Source organism: Spea bombifrons, chromosome 2, assembly GCF_027358695.1.
Source record: "Spea bombifrons isolate aSpeBom1 chromosome 2, aSpeBom1.2.pri, whole genome shotgun sequence".
NCBI classification, from domain to species: Eukaryota; Metazoa; Chordata; class Amphibia; order Anura; family Pelobatidae; genus Spea; species Spea bombifrons.
This window is the reverse complement of record NC_071088.1, coordinates 98,293,095-98,308,129: the sequence shown is the minus strand read 5'-3', so window position 1 is coordinate 98,308,129 and position 15,035 is coordinate 98,293,095. Positions and strand designations below refer to the sequence as shown.

Below are 15,035 nucleotides of genomic sequence, written 5' to 3'. Positions count from 1 at the left end.
CCATTATATGTATATGATTAGGATATAATCTTGTTTAATATAGTACATTTGAATTATTTAAATATACAATGCGAGATATATATGGAGTATCAATACACGTATACACAACCTACGTGTGTATAAATCTTATCAATAAGGTTATACGCCGAGATAAGCAGTGTTCTGCCGATGAAGTAAAAACTATATAGACACCTTGATCTATAAGTAATCATTGACAGCCAGCTACTGTTTGCCTGTAGTACAGTGACTATCAGTCATAATATCAAGCTTCTATGTAGTGTGCAGTATAGTTATTGGTGCTCCCTCTCCTCTCGTTATCTCAAAGGATTAATTTGATGCACTTTAGACATGGTAACTTTTTGTCTATATATAGCCCCGGTGTCAAAATACAGAGAAGTGGCTGTAATTACATATTCAGCTATTTTCCTTTGCCGTGTGCTGCTGTGTAACTGTAGAATGTCTAAGGAGCCCAAAGCACCTTCAATCTTGGCTGGGACACCCATTATATCTGGAAATTATACACGTTAGAATAGAAAATACCCTGTATATCTGGATATTATACATGTTACAATAGAAAATTAGAATAGAATTTTTTTTTCAAAATTTCAACCACTATTGGAAAATATATTGTCTGACTTACTAGACACATATGATCTTATAATTCCCAAATCAACGTCTATAAATGGGCAGTAATGTATTTGATTCTCTGATCGATATCTTAGCGCTAAAATTAAAAGTGTTGCCCGTTACAGACAGACAGACACAATTACCACAACACCATCTGAGCAACACTACATAAGAGTCCTACCATCCACATATTGGTGATCGACGACTATGAGGTTCATTCTCTAACAGTAGAGACGGAAAGTGAGTTGTAGTTTCACTATTCATTATGTAGGGCCAACACTGGCAGGTTTCTCCATCAAGACTGGGCTAGCCCTGCATAATGCATAGTTCAACGAGTAAACAGACCAAATAAATATTTAAACTACATATTATTTAGGGACAGCCAAGCGATTCCTACAGCAGAAGCTCATGAGGGTTAGGCATTCATAATGAAATTAAGACACTGAAACAACCCTCCAGCCAACGCTTTGCCCAATAGCCTGCATTGTGTCAAAAAATAAAGTATGCATTTTCTGATACGCTACTTTTTTCTGGCTATATTCAGGTCCACTAACAGCAAACAGATGGGACAAAATGAACGAAAAACACACACTACACGGAAATTAGTGATTTCTTTTAATACATATGTAGTACAGAATATTAATTACAGCAGGACAGTGTTTCCAGTTAAATAAAATTTAAAATTTGTATTCACCCCTTCCAATATAAAATTACTAAATTAATATTTTGAAAGAACAGTATGATCAAAGCATTAAATAACACCACCATATACCACAGTAATCATGACCACTAATACATACTCTTTGCTTTGGCAAAATAAAAAATAAAAAAGGTTTTTTTTGTTTTTAAACAGTGTATAAACTTAATAAAAGCAAAGACTGTATACATCTTTGTATTGCACTCATTTATGTACAAGAATAAACTATAAAGACAAAATATATAGCAGATAAAATGAAAAAGCACATTTTTTCTCACAATAAAAGTTTTAGCGATGAACATTAAAAAGAATGCATAGAAATGTGACACTTATGTACAGAAGTTATGGTCTGCATCAATTAACAATATATACATTTTCCCCGCCATCTCCTTTCCTGGACGGACTTGCAAATGCAATGTGGACCTAAGTAGTACGAGAAGTGTAGATTCTGTCTGTCTATGTAATACTTTTTTCGGGCTGGAAGCTTGGAGATTAAAAGAAACAATGACACCAATGCTTAATATTGGAGCACTTAATAATCTATTAAATCTTCTGGTGAGGAAAAGTTATGTGTTGGAAACAATTAAGGTGGAGCAGATAAAAAAAAAAAAATTGGGAAAACCCTGATGTAATATATGCAAGGTGTGCTTGGTCACAACAGTAACATGTAAACTTTAGTGTAACATTTAATGTTCTATACTGTACATCCCTAGACCGCTACTGTACAATCATCTACCTAATGTGCTATTCTCTTCAATCCTGGTTTGTTTAGAAGTAGTTACATAGCTAGCATAGAAAATATCAATATATGCTTCTTTCCTTTAAACTTTTGAAATGAAAATTTAGCATCAAACAAAACAAAAAAACAGATTTGAGAGCTCCTACGATCACAACAACTAATGTTGTTTAATCCTTTGCACTTTAGTGGAGGAAATATGAAGTGGCTGCTATGGATTTCTGCTGGGCTCAAGGCTCTTTTCTTTGTCCTGGGTTAGCCATAGACATGGCATGCTTTGAAATGAAAGGGATGTTTACAGATTACGCGATGGAGGAAGAACTGGTCATTCCCTGTACTGTTGTGCTTGTAGGAGTTCCACTTATGGCATTAAAAATGTGAAGTGAATTCGGTATAACACTGATCTTCTCTTCTCCACACCAAATCTTAAGGAGGCAAAGAAACATGGAAGTCAACCAATTAGACAATCCATAAACAAAGGGTTTCATTACCAAAATAAACACAACAAATATTTCCCACGCTAGGGTATGATGCAATGCATTTAATACACAGACACATCCAAAGACAAATCAAGATTGTATTACCATCCCATCTGCTCATGTGTGCATAGAGGGGAGAAGGAAAAGAACAAGTTATTGGAGCTGGCGATTTTAACACAAAGTGTATATAGTACAGATTCAGTGAAGAAGTCATTTTTTTGTGAGATTAGTGATCATAATTTATAATCTCCATTATTGTGTTAGAACAATCTGAATTCTGGTTTTTGTAGCAACAACAGTCATCTAAAAGGATGTGCTAGAATGAAAACCACTAAATCACACGGTTTAGCCTCATGCTTGAAATAGAAGCATATTTGTACATCTACAAATACACTGTAGGAACAACTGAAAAATATTTATTCATATATATCTATCTATATATAGATATCTATCTATCTACCTATATATAGATATATATAAATTCTGCTTATAATCAAGTGTTTTAGGTTTCTACATATGGTAACGAACACACACTTACTTGCTCGTGCATTATTTCAGAAAGCTCTTTGACCATTTCCCTGTAGTTTGCTTTCATTTCTTCTTGATATTCAAACTGATTTTCTTTTATGAGTTTTTCATTAACACACAAAGCTTGACCACACGCTTCAACAAATTGTCTAAAACAAAGATTGAAAATGCATTATATGAACAGATTATATACAACTAGATCGGAAACAAGTAGCCAAAAGTAAAAGATTACCCAGACTTATTCTATTTATATGAGCATTCCACTTCAGAGGGAGGCTTACACACACATCATTTAAACGAAATGTTACCAGTTTCTGGTGACGTAGCAACAAATCCATCAAGACAGAAGATTCCGGTTGACGCATATAAAGTCCGTACAGAAGGAACAAGCATGCTGTGTACAGATATGATCATCCCAATTCACTGAATAAGACACTTAATTCACACTATGGGGTCCACAGTCAGGACAGACTGCCCTTAATGGACACTGTGGCTATATGGCAGGAACCCTATTGAAAGTAGAATAAGGTGCCTTGTGTAAAACAATCTACGCTGGCGATCAGGGTTTGCATTGCTACGTGAGAAATGCTTGAGCATTATCAATATTCTACAACTATCCCCTGACATCGACCTATCAACAAAAAAAAGAAACACACATATCCTAGTTCTATTGATTCCAGACAGTGAAACAGACCTAGCATCACCCGGTTTTAACAAGATGTTTCCCTTGAAGTGCATAGGTTTCTGATAACATAAGGCAGGTGGGAAGAAAAGCGCTTCTCAAAGAGATATGAAAAGGGTTACTATTTTCACTGTAGTACATACTAGAAAAATCATAGAAATATAATACCTGAATACTTCCTTGAGTTGCTTAATTTTGTTATCTGCATATTTTTTAGTGTTTGTGTCATCCAAGAAAGCTCTTGCATAGGCTAGAGGGCCTGCATTAACCTATAGGAATAAAATAATTTAAAAAAAGGTAAAAAGATTAACACACTCATGAGTCAAATGTCCAAAACGTAGCATAGTGGACACCACTCAATCCAAAAATGTAGCAGGGATTTATTCAATTGCGTTCAAACTTTTGTGTGGCACCTCTATAGTAGGTTTGCACATTCCTGTCCTAATGGAGGTGAAAATCAGACCATCAGGAAGTTAAAGAAAACAAAAAAAAAAGGATTTTTATTAAAGAACAATTTTGGATCTCACAGGTACCCTGGGTGTTCCTTTCACAAACATTTTACATATTGTTTTCAGCATTAACCGGACTGCAAGCAGTTGTGGTTAAAGCAATGCTTGCATCAGATATGAGGGAGAAGCATATGACATCATAGCTCTGCCACTATATTGTAGGTGAACCCTCATGAAACATCATGCTCCCTTGGGTGCTTAGGCAAAGTAGATGGTTGGGATTTTTCCAAGATACTGTATATTATATACAAATACCCTAAAGATTTGGAATTCTACAAATTTCACCTCCATTGCTTCATTACCTGGGCTTCAATTATATCTGGCATTTAAACATCTGAACAGAGCTCACACATGATTTTACTTGTGCTAGTTTTAAATGATTGAATAATTTTGACACTATTTAAAAAAAAATATATATTCATATTGATTATAGTGGTGTAGGATGATGAAAAAGGCAGAGGTTTGGTTTTTATAAAACCTGTATTCAGATTGGACCCTGAAAGACACGTACTGGTACAATTAAAATTATTAAAACCAATTTGATATGATGTATAGTCACATCAGTGTTTAGGACCACATAGGTCTCTTCTTTAGATGGAAACATGGGTGAGGTTGGAATTACAAGATGAGCAGTAGAGGCCTGGGAAACTAACCCTGTGCCATGTTATTGGACTGATGAGGACCAGATTAAGGTCTTAAGATATGTTGCCAGAGATGCTGCGTGCTGTGGAGCCACTAAAAAATGTTTATTTTTTAATTCACATATCTTAAGTTTTGCCATTTATGTTGAGGACCTGACAAATCACATGTCTTCTGTTTTTATTTTATTTTATTTATAGTAATTTAACTATTTATTCTTGCTGACTTTCTCTTTTTTCAGGTGCGCTCTTCATGTTAGGAATGTTCATGAAAATAACATTGATGAGTTTCTAGCCACCACATATATGAACCCTTTTCAAACATAAAACACATTTCATTTTCTACATTCAATCTCTAAGCATGCCTCTTACATCTGTACGCATTATACCTTACATTATTACTTTTTAAATTAACCAAAACACAGCAAAATGGCTGGATACTATCCAACGGAATGAATTGATGCGACAAGGCAACTGTGTCAGAGCAGTTGATCTGAAACTCTTTTTAAACCTTCTTGCATCTCCATTTAAGTGATGTAATACCAGTCCAGAGGATAATTATATAGTACAAGTACAGAAAATGTGCCAGTCCTACCTGTACGCTGACGCTGCCCTGCAGTTTTAGTTGTAATTTAATCATATCGACGTCAGTTGAGGAACAAAGCTGTCGGAGCTCAGCCACCTTCTTGCTCATTTCGTCTATGGCCACCTCTATTGGATTGAGGTCTGTGTGGTGCTGATACATGACAGGGATTCTCTTCTTCACATACGGGAAACAGTGTATGGCTGCGCCAAGAACAAACAGTAAATGTCGGCATTTTAACCTACACGTAACATCTCATCTATGGAGGAATCTCACTTCCGCTCCTGTACATCAAATGTTGTGTAGGACAGTATAAAAAGGTCCAAACATATATTAATGCCGTAATCAGGTGTTCAGCGGCGTATCCTGGAGTAGCATTCCCATTGCCACATAACTGGAACTAGATTGCCCTAATGGATCACAGCTGCTCCATGAGCTGTTTGGGAGACTAAAGTATTCCTTTGTAACAAGCAGATTTTCCCTGTGGAGACCTGTGCATTATCATTAAGAGACGGAACGCAAGGATATTATATCACAAGGCTATATGTAGAGGATGAGGGCTATGGAGGGAAGCCTCGGGGCAGCTGATAAAGCATCTTGGCCTGGCCCAGGACACCATCCCAGTCGTCACCACCACTTACCTCCATGGCCACATTCCTCCATGCGGAGTGCTGTAAGATCATCATGGAACCTGTGCTGGCCCATGGAGCAGTGGCCTGCCAGGGAGCCAGATCAGTCAATATGGCCTCGTAATGTGGCAGAGGGGGCCCCCCTTGAACTGACACTCTAGGCCACAATATACCACTGGGTTGGTGCACTGTGCTGGATGAAGCGTATGGGAGCACTCAGACAGAACACACCAGTGATGGTCTTGACTAACCAATTAACACGTTAAATGAAAACAAGCAGCTAAGGGATCAGTGTCACAGACAGGCCCTCCATTTTTTAGCAATGGACTTGAAACTTTACTACCCATTTCAGCAGTTGGCCTTAATAAAACTTCAAGATAAACAGATGTAAACTTTGCTACTTAATCCATGTTCAAAGGTTAGCACAACAGTTCTAAGTTCCCCAATAATTCACAAGATATCAGCGTCAAAAAAAACTTTACCTGTCAGGATTGTACGGCGCTTCCATTGCTCTTCTACGCCTCCTTGTCTTTTTCCAGACATCGTAAAAGGCATTTCAAACACAAAACGGCGTATATTGTGACTTTTCTCAAACTCTGTTTTTCGTTCTTGCAACTCCTTGTCTTCAAAGTAAGGGGTGACATGTGTCACTTGAATATAGGCATACTTGGAGTCCAAATCTTTTGGATTGACCTTGACAGTAAAAAGGGAACAACCTGGTTACCACTAGCTTCACCTCTTTGCGAAAGCAGATGTTTGTATTCCTAGTATTTACGGATACGCACAATTAGGAACCCAAAATCACACAAATTAAAACTCCACTAATGGATTCCGTACAAAGACTACACGACTTCCCACTAGGATAGCAATTTTGTAGACGATCGACTATTTACTATGCTCTACCTTGCCAGAATCCTGGATCATTTTGACGTTCTCAGCACCAAACTTGTCAGAGTACAGCTTTAACAACCGTTGCGAAATTTCTGAAAGGGGTGTCAGCTTTGGCTCTTTGTAAATATATTCTTTTCCATCTTCTTCTTCAAAGAAACCCTAACAGAGAAATTAGTATTAAAATGGACTCTAAACAGGAAAAAAAGTCACCTCAAAAATTAGTGCTCAATGAAGAATTTATGTAAATACAATGTTCAAGCACCCTTATATATTACACGGGACAGAATGTATTTTCTATTCTTCATTAACCACTTACTTGAAGATGACTTAATGTTGCTATTTGAATATGAATAAAGCAGGGACCTTCAATTATCCTTTTAGAACACACAGAACAAAATGAACATAGAAATCATGTCATGAGATTATAGCACACTTACTAAAACAATAAATGTGACAAATGTTTGTTCCTAATGCTTATCTCTAAATAAAATGATCATGTTATTACAACGCGTGATAAACAGACAGAATGATCAAGCACCAGGAAGATGATTGAAAAAAAATCTGTATTACTTATGTCTCAGGTATGTGTCAATAAGGTCTTCATAGAATATCTAGAATATTGCTCAGAAATGATTATTCTAATTCGGTTTGCAAGAAAAATAAATTATTTTCTTTGTGAAAGTGTAAAGAAAAAAAAAAAAAAAAAAAAAGGGTATAAATGAGCCCTTGAAGGAAGTTACAGTTCTGAAACAGGGATTTGCAATATTCTTTTAATGTTAATTTGCATCTCTGGCAGATGAACCCTGCAGATCACGCCAGTATTCTTTTTAGCCATAACTATTGTCGTTCATGAAATCATGGCCTGTGGTGGAAAGTGTCAGAACCACATTGGATTGCCTCAGATGCCTGGACATCGATAAACTATACTGGGGCCTAGGCACACAAGGATTACAATAGCTTGAGAGAAGTGAAGCGTCCGCCACCATGACGGCTACGCCTTCTTTGTCACCTAAAGAAATGATTAAAACACAATTGCAATATGTTACAGGCTTCAATCTTCCTGTGCGGATGACGCCCAGATACAATGAGAACCACAATTTAAAAGAAAAAAGGTGAAAGGTGGTAACACACTCACAGAGCAGTGAAGGAGAAATGATCAAATGTTTACTTTATGACAGGATCCACATCAAACTAAAAGCTTCAATGCCGTAAATAACTGCATTGCTCGCTTTTCACTCAATTAACATAATTACCTCCACATCTGTTTCACTGTCTGTAAACTGGTATTGCTATAAAATTATGAAAGAGGATAAAGAGAATGCAATTATTGCAGACGAGAGCTGTGCGCGCTTCTGCCGGCGGTAAAACGCCTCACAAACAGTTTGGATGGAAAGCCTTGACGGAATCAAGCACAAAGTGTGTACTGCCAGCGTGAGCGTTTAACACACTTGCCGTGTATCGGGATGAAGGGCTGCTTGGCACATCATAGACAGCCGCTGTATCTGCATGCATTAAACACACATATATAGCAAACCGGTGATCCAGAGCATTTATTCTTAAACAAGGGCAGCTGGAAAAGGGTTCAGTTTGGCTGTGGCACGGAATGCATATGTCGCAGAAGTCAAACCACACTGAAGCAACAAACAGAACAACCAAAATCTGATCGGTAAATCCTATCACGTCACTTACCGCGGCCTCAAGATAGTAATAAAATGAAGGGAAAAAAAAGCAAAAAACCCAAGAGAACATTTTACTAGTGCAGGTTTACAATAAACTATAACAGTGTGAAACATTACAAGACATTCTAAGTATTTCATTGTTGAATACTACTGAGACAGCATTTCAGAAAACGTAAGTCTTACTTGTCCAAAGAAGGCCACTCTGAAGTACGTCCCCAGGAGCCTCTTGCCTGTGTGCATCACTTCGGTGACTTTACTGTAAGCGCGATGCAACGTGTCGTACAGATGGGCTAATCTCTGAGAACACAGCAAACAAAGAACCAAGATGAACAAAAACACTAAACCAGTGACTGGCCATCTATTTCACCAACACCAATATGACCATGTGGAATTAAACTCTCTATACAGCACTAAAAACATACAAATAAAAAGTATAAAAATCTCATCATAAAATTACACCGCATACATACAGTATTGGATTTTATGCTGTTCATAATGATTATATTTTGTGCTAAGATGAAAACTTGAGGTCTCAGAAAATGTCAAAAGTCAGTATTTTGTAGGATTTTGTCTGGGATTTAGAACTGAAAATGGAATACCTCGAAATCTCTGCGCTTTTCATAGATGGGAATAATGAGTTTATAGATGTCCGCAATCAGCTCGTAACGTTCTGCTTTCCACAGCCCGTCTGCACATTGCTCAAGAAGCTCCATTAGCACATCCTGAATAACCAGACAGGAGAGAAGGATTAAACGCACAGGTACGGCACACAGCATAAAGAGTATTAAACAAGCGGCTGCACCAATACACGAGTAATTTACTAGGTCTATAGAAAAATACAATATCATGTAACACACTAGTTTGATCATTATTACGATCTTTTTACATCATAAGTGTAAGCCCCTCCTCACCTGTTGTGTCTGTAAGTCAAATTGTTATGTTACATACTACTTATTGTAATAATAATAAGGAATAACACATATAGAAACAGAATTCGAGGGCAGATATGAACCATTGGACCCATCAAGTCTGTACATAGAACAGTGAGGTAAGGAAAATGGATTTGGCTCTATATGCTGCAGAGAATATAACTTATTTTATACATACTGAGGGTTATTTGTTTACCAAATTCTATTTTCACAACCTAATACAAGAACAAACTACTGAATTATCCTTCTGAAGAGGAAGTAGTAAGTAAAATCGCATGAAGTGACGTGGTCTGCTTATAGCCCATCTCTTTGGCAATCACAGCAAAGCAAAAAAAAAACATGTTCCATTACAGCTCCTAAACAAGACAAGAAAGTATGACGCATTTTCCGTTCCTTTTGTGATAAAAGCATATCTTCTGGTTGATTGCCAAGTAACTACTGAATGAATCATAAAATCAAGGCAGGTAGAGAAGAAATTTACCATGCAAAAATAAGGTGCAAATGGAACCCTATTAGTATCTCTACATCCAGGGAAGTAAATGTATCCATCCAATTACCATCATGGTAAGCCTGGAAGTGACATTATGGAAGTACGAGATCACCAGCGCCCCGGACAGCATGACACACAAGATGTAGCACGTTTATTATGAATGCAGGATATTTATTATACTTGTGAACTCAGATATGTAGGAATTTTTAATTTACCATAATTTGCCAATTTTAATTAGTACAAAGGTCTAAAAACAAGGAAGTGCCCCAATTAAACAATTTAGTTTTCTGCACTAACCCTGTCTCACTCTCAGACTCTCTCTCAATGTTTCCCTACTTTCTTTATTTCTCTTTCCACGGCTTCTTCATTCTTTTTTTAGTGATCCGCTGCTTTTACCCCGGCCTCCTGTAGGAGTTCTGCATCAGTGCAGAGCCCCGGCGCAAACCATGGGGACAAACCCTCCCCTGATTGGACGAATGGGGAGAGGTCCTTCCCGCTGTGTGCGCTAAGAAGAAAAAAAAACTATATACAAAACCAAGCTGCCTGCGGTGAACATGGAAACTCAACGGGCTTATAAAGAGCTATACATCTTGACTAGAAGAGCATCGTACGGGCTGTAACTATACAAAAACTGGGGGACTGCATGTTCCATATTGCTGGGTGATATTCTAAACAGGCAACTATACTTTATATTTTATTATATGTCAGTTCCTTAATACGCTAAATCAAGACTCTCAAAATCAACCATACTCCTTTAATCCCAAGATAGTTCCTGAAAGCTATTGACAGCGAAGCAACCTCTGTAATTTGTTAAATATTTACTATTTTATGCTAGCCAGATTAAAGGTTAAGCACAAATCAGGCAGCAAATAATTCTCAACTATGTAAGAGGCTGATAAAAATACCCCTACGTCGCAATTTATTTTTAATCAGAAAGAAAACAGATAATTAAGACACTTCATATCACACACAGAAAACATTCTATGCAAGCCAACAATAAACCAATTCAGAAAATGCTCATGGTCTTTACCAATCAAAACTTAACCTTTAATGAATAGGGACAGCAATAGCCCTTCTACCCGTACTTGAAATCCTCCAATACAGATATATCAACAAAATCAGGGTTGCCATGGAGAAGCGGTCTTGCTTTTCTGGCAGGCATTATATAAGGTAGCTATTATGTCAGACCTTTCCGTAGGATTGCATCATATACTCTTTCATGTGTGGTCCCTTTAAATTTGTGTGGGGTCCATTTGGAAACGCATAGGGGGATTCTGCCCCTTTCCACAACCTCCAGCTAAATGCCAGAACTGGCTCCAGTCAACGCTGGTCTGTTCAGATCCCTGTGTTCGTTGTGTGGAAAGTGTTGCCATTAATTTCAATGGGAGCACTTTCCTGCCACTTACTGACCGACTGCTTGCCAATTAGTGTCAAGAATAGTCAGACCATGGGGAAGAAAGGCATCTACTGCAGCCTCTTCTGTGTCAGGTAAGTGCCCATAGACAACCTCCACTGCCAGCACTTTCAGTGGAGGTTGTCTGCGATGCCCAGCGGCTGGCTCCGCTAGACACCAGGGAGTCTGGGGGTGCATTGGTAAGTCGGAGGGGGGGGTGGCATATCTAGGAAGCAGAGTGGCATATCTAGGGGGCATAAAGCATATCTGGGGGAAAGTGGGGAATATCTCTAAGTAAGGTGCATTATGAATTAAGGGGAGGACCTTAAAATGGCTATTGGTTTTATATAACCTATGCTTACTAACTGCATAACAGATACCAAAAGTGTTAAAATACATGGCTTCCTGTTCATTAGATAAAATACTGTTTCTACTCATGTGTATTTTTTCTTTAAAAATATTTTTTTCTTTAAAATAGCACCCAACTTTTAGGGTGCGGCCTATAATCAAGCCAATACTGTGTGTGTGTGTGTGTGTTTATGTATGTATATATATATACACACACACATATATATACACATACATACACACACCTCTGGAGGAGAAAGACCAATATGATAACCAATGTGAGAGGAGAAACATTCTAAATCATTTACTAAGAATGTACATACTTTAATGGTGGAGAAATTAATATAAACTATTGACGGAAGGCAAGAGTTGGAGTTGAATGAGCAAAGAAAAATGGACAGACCTCGTTAAAGTGAACATCCTGCATCCCAACATCCTCCATCATTGATGCTTCCTCATCAATATTTGGGGTGATCACTCTAAAGGTCGAACAGCCCTGCCTGAACATTCCTAGGGAACAAAAAATACAACGATCAATAAGGTTCTTAAAAATAACACAATTGTTTCAAGCTCCAAGGTTCTAAACCTCCTGTGTTAATTCTACATGAAGGCTACAATACCCATCTTAGGTGGCTACTCAATATATGGCTGAAGATCATTAAGAGGATATTGCAGCTTGACTTTTTTTTTTATTTGCTATATGATGAGCACCTAAGTTCTGCTCACGAACCCTCACACGTTAAAACAAATATTTATTGCTTCAAAAGGCAATGTTGCTTATTTAAATGAAGTGACAAATCTGAACAATCCTAAAGGTCAGTTTACGAAAACATTAATAGGTAAACTGCCATAAAAACAATTCTTGGAAGATGTCCTATAACTTCATTTGCATTTTGCACTGTGGATGAATCATAGGGTTTCTGATAACCCCTGTCCACATGACATGATATGAAACTGAAATCCGCAGCATCTGTACTGTAATAAAAGGCTTGTCAACGGGTAGCAAACTCCTGCTGCCAACATGCCCGGCCAAACGCTGGCTGAGGGTCACGAGGGTTAGTATGAAAGCTGTCAGGTGGCCTGATACTGCAATACCTAATTCGTTAACATCATTAAAGATCCGACACTTCTGTTTATTCATATAAACCATTATTCAGATTTTAAGAAGCTCTGTCTAAAAAATACAGAAACTAGCATAAACGAGAGGGCCATGTTACCAACCTCTCAATATATATTTTTCCAAAGCTTTATGTACCAATTATAAATGTGTTTTATGTAAGAAGGTCTTATTCAAAGACTTGTAGTAAGTATCTGCAGTAGATGCGCCGGGGGCTAGTAGATTATGGGTGAGCCGAAAGTTGAATAGTCAACAGCAAGTCTACATGTGAAAAAGGGATACAGACTCCATTTAAAACCTAAAACCAGTGTTTCTTCGGGACATCAGTAAACCCCCCAACATGACACAGACTGAATTGCTGTTTACTGGTGTGAGGCAATAAAACAGATTGTAGTCTTTTGCAATTTTATTGCCCATACTTTGTCTTATTATTAGTTGATGGGAAGAGGTTCAAAAAGCTTTTATCAAAGCGTCCTAGGGTTTGGCAGCACAAGGACAGATTACAGAAACTGTCCTCCTTACCTTTCCGCGTAAGGTATTCCGCTACCAGCGCAGCCACGTGGACATAGCACATTGCGGCCTAAAACACAAATCAACAGCGGTAATATTACACCCCACGTCTACTTAAAACAAGCTCCAACAGCAAGACGGATACACAAAGTTATTATCAGCAACACTGGCCATTGCAAATGTTAAGTATGTTGAAGCATGACTCTATTATAGCACTCTATTAACTGGGTATTGCCTTTATAGAGCACACTGTGCAAGGTCACTATGGAAATACAAATTAAGCAAAAATAAAATCTGGTAATGACCGATTAATATTTTTTACCTCTGAGAGATCTCCATGTTTGACATGAATCCTGGCCATACTGTCCAGCCACGTCTTCCTAAGCTCTGGAGTGCTGGCATATGATTTGGCCAAGCTGTACTGCAGGTCCACCAGCATCTCAGGATCATTCTCATGCTCCTTCATCTGAGCTGTGGCCATCAGAACCGTGCGGATCCTTTTGGTTAGATCTTTGACATCCGAGGAGAAGGTTGTGTGCTGCACAGTAAGCATAAAACAAAAAAACAAACAGATTTATCAGTGGAACCCAAGACATGCTATGCAGAATATATCGATATATACCGCATTTCAACTCGTATGTTGCAGAGTAAATCCATAGACTGCTATACATTCATACCCAAAGAGCAAATTCACACAAATGCCACATGCAAGACTGAATTTGGTACGGTAAAATAGTAATATTTATTGAATAGTTTAAAAAAATGTTAGCGGAAAAGAATAAATACTGCAGAAAAAAGGGCAACAATATATTTAGAAAAAAAATATACATTCTAAACATGTATGTTTATTCACTAACCTTAATAAGACGGTCACTGTTGGCACAGTTGTTGATGATGGACAGCGACTGCTGGAATCTTGTGCCACCGATTCCGACCACATCGGCTATTAGCTGGCTTACTGATATAATCACCTAGATTAGAGACAAAATATTATGCGGTACTTCCATTCTGCCCCCACTTCTGATATAACTGAATGAATGGATGTGGTATTTACTTATACACCCATCCAATGTATTCTAAGGGGTCTAGAATAAGACTCAACACATTAAAGGCATGGCAATCAGTATCCCAACACAACATGGTAAAAGAAAATGTTTTTTTGATTATATACTGTGACAGTGTAAACCCCAGGGAGATGCTTATTTTGGTATTTTGGTGCTATCCAGAATGTAAATATGGGTCCCTGGGGTGGAGCAATTGGAGAACAGGGTGGGCCAATGCGCCGTTTCCCCATTCTGTGGAAATGCCATGCCGGCTTTTCCAGGAGGCTAGAAGTCTGCAGGATCCGGTCCGGGATTCCTATGGAGCCGGCATCAGGCACAGGTGCTGAGCATTAAAAGCCCCTGGAGCTTGATACTCAGAGAGACTGTTGGGGGAAGAGGAAGTTTCCCTGAGCTCCCAGGGCAAGGAGAGGCCCAGAACAAGAAGACCATACCTTTTGTGTGTTGTCTGGGGGAGGTTTTCCAGAGCCTGGCGTAGCTGGGTCTGGCTGGGAGGTTGAGGTAGTGGG

General features: G+C 38.3%; 1 protein-coding gene across 13 annotated transcripts in view; it reads right to left on the bottom strand.

Annotated features, from left to right (window-relative positions):
* Positions 1–1,227: 1,227 nt before the first annotated feature.
* Positions 1,228–15,035, bottom strand: part of DOCK9 (dedicator of cytokinesis 9) — a 108,727-nt gene continuing 94,919 nt past the window's right edge. For 9 of the 13 annotated variants that reach the window (XM_053455336.1, XM_053455347.1, XM_053455335.1 and 6 more), the window contains 13 exons: positions 14,323–14,436; positions 13,788–14,003; positions 13,478–13,535; positions 12,242–12,348; positions 9,278–9,400; positions 8,862–8,975; positions 8,253–8,288; positions 7,012–7,158; positions 6,591–6,801; positions 5,492–5,682; positions 3,918–4,018; positions 3,078–3,216; positions 1,228–2,485 (listed from right to left, as the gene is read on the bottom strand). In XM_053455336.1, the coding sequence (XP_053311311.1) occupies positions 2,363–2,485; positions 3,078–3,216; positions 3,918–4,018; positions 5,492–5,682; positions 6,591–6,801; positions 7,012–7,158; positions 8,253–8,288; positions 8,862–8,975; positions 9,278–9,400; positions 12,242–12,348; positions 13,478–13,535; positions 13,788–14,003; positions 14,323–14,436 (1,680 nt within the window). In that variant the 3' untranslated portion in view covers positions 1,228–2,362. The remainder of the gene's footprint in view (positions 2,486–3,077; positions 3,217–3,917; positions 4,019–5,491; positions 5,683–6,590; positions 6,802–7,011; positions 7,159–8,252; positions 8,289–8,861; positions 8,976–9,277; positions 9,401–12,241; positions 12,349–13,477; positions 13,536–13,787; positions 14,004–14,322; positions 14,437–15,035) is intronic. The other 4 variants (XM_053455337.1, XM_053455339.1, XM_053455340.1 and 1 more) reach the window with 1 other exon arrangement.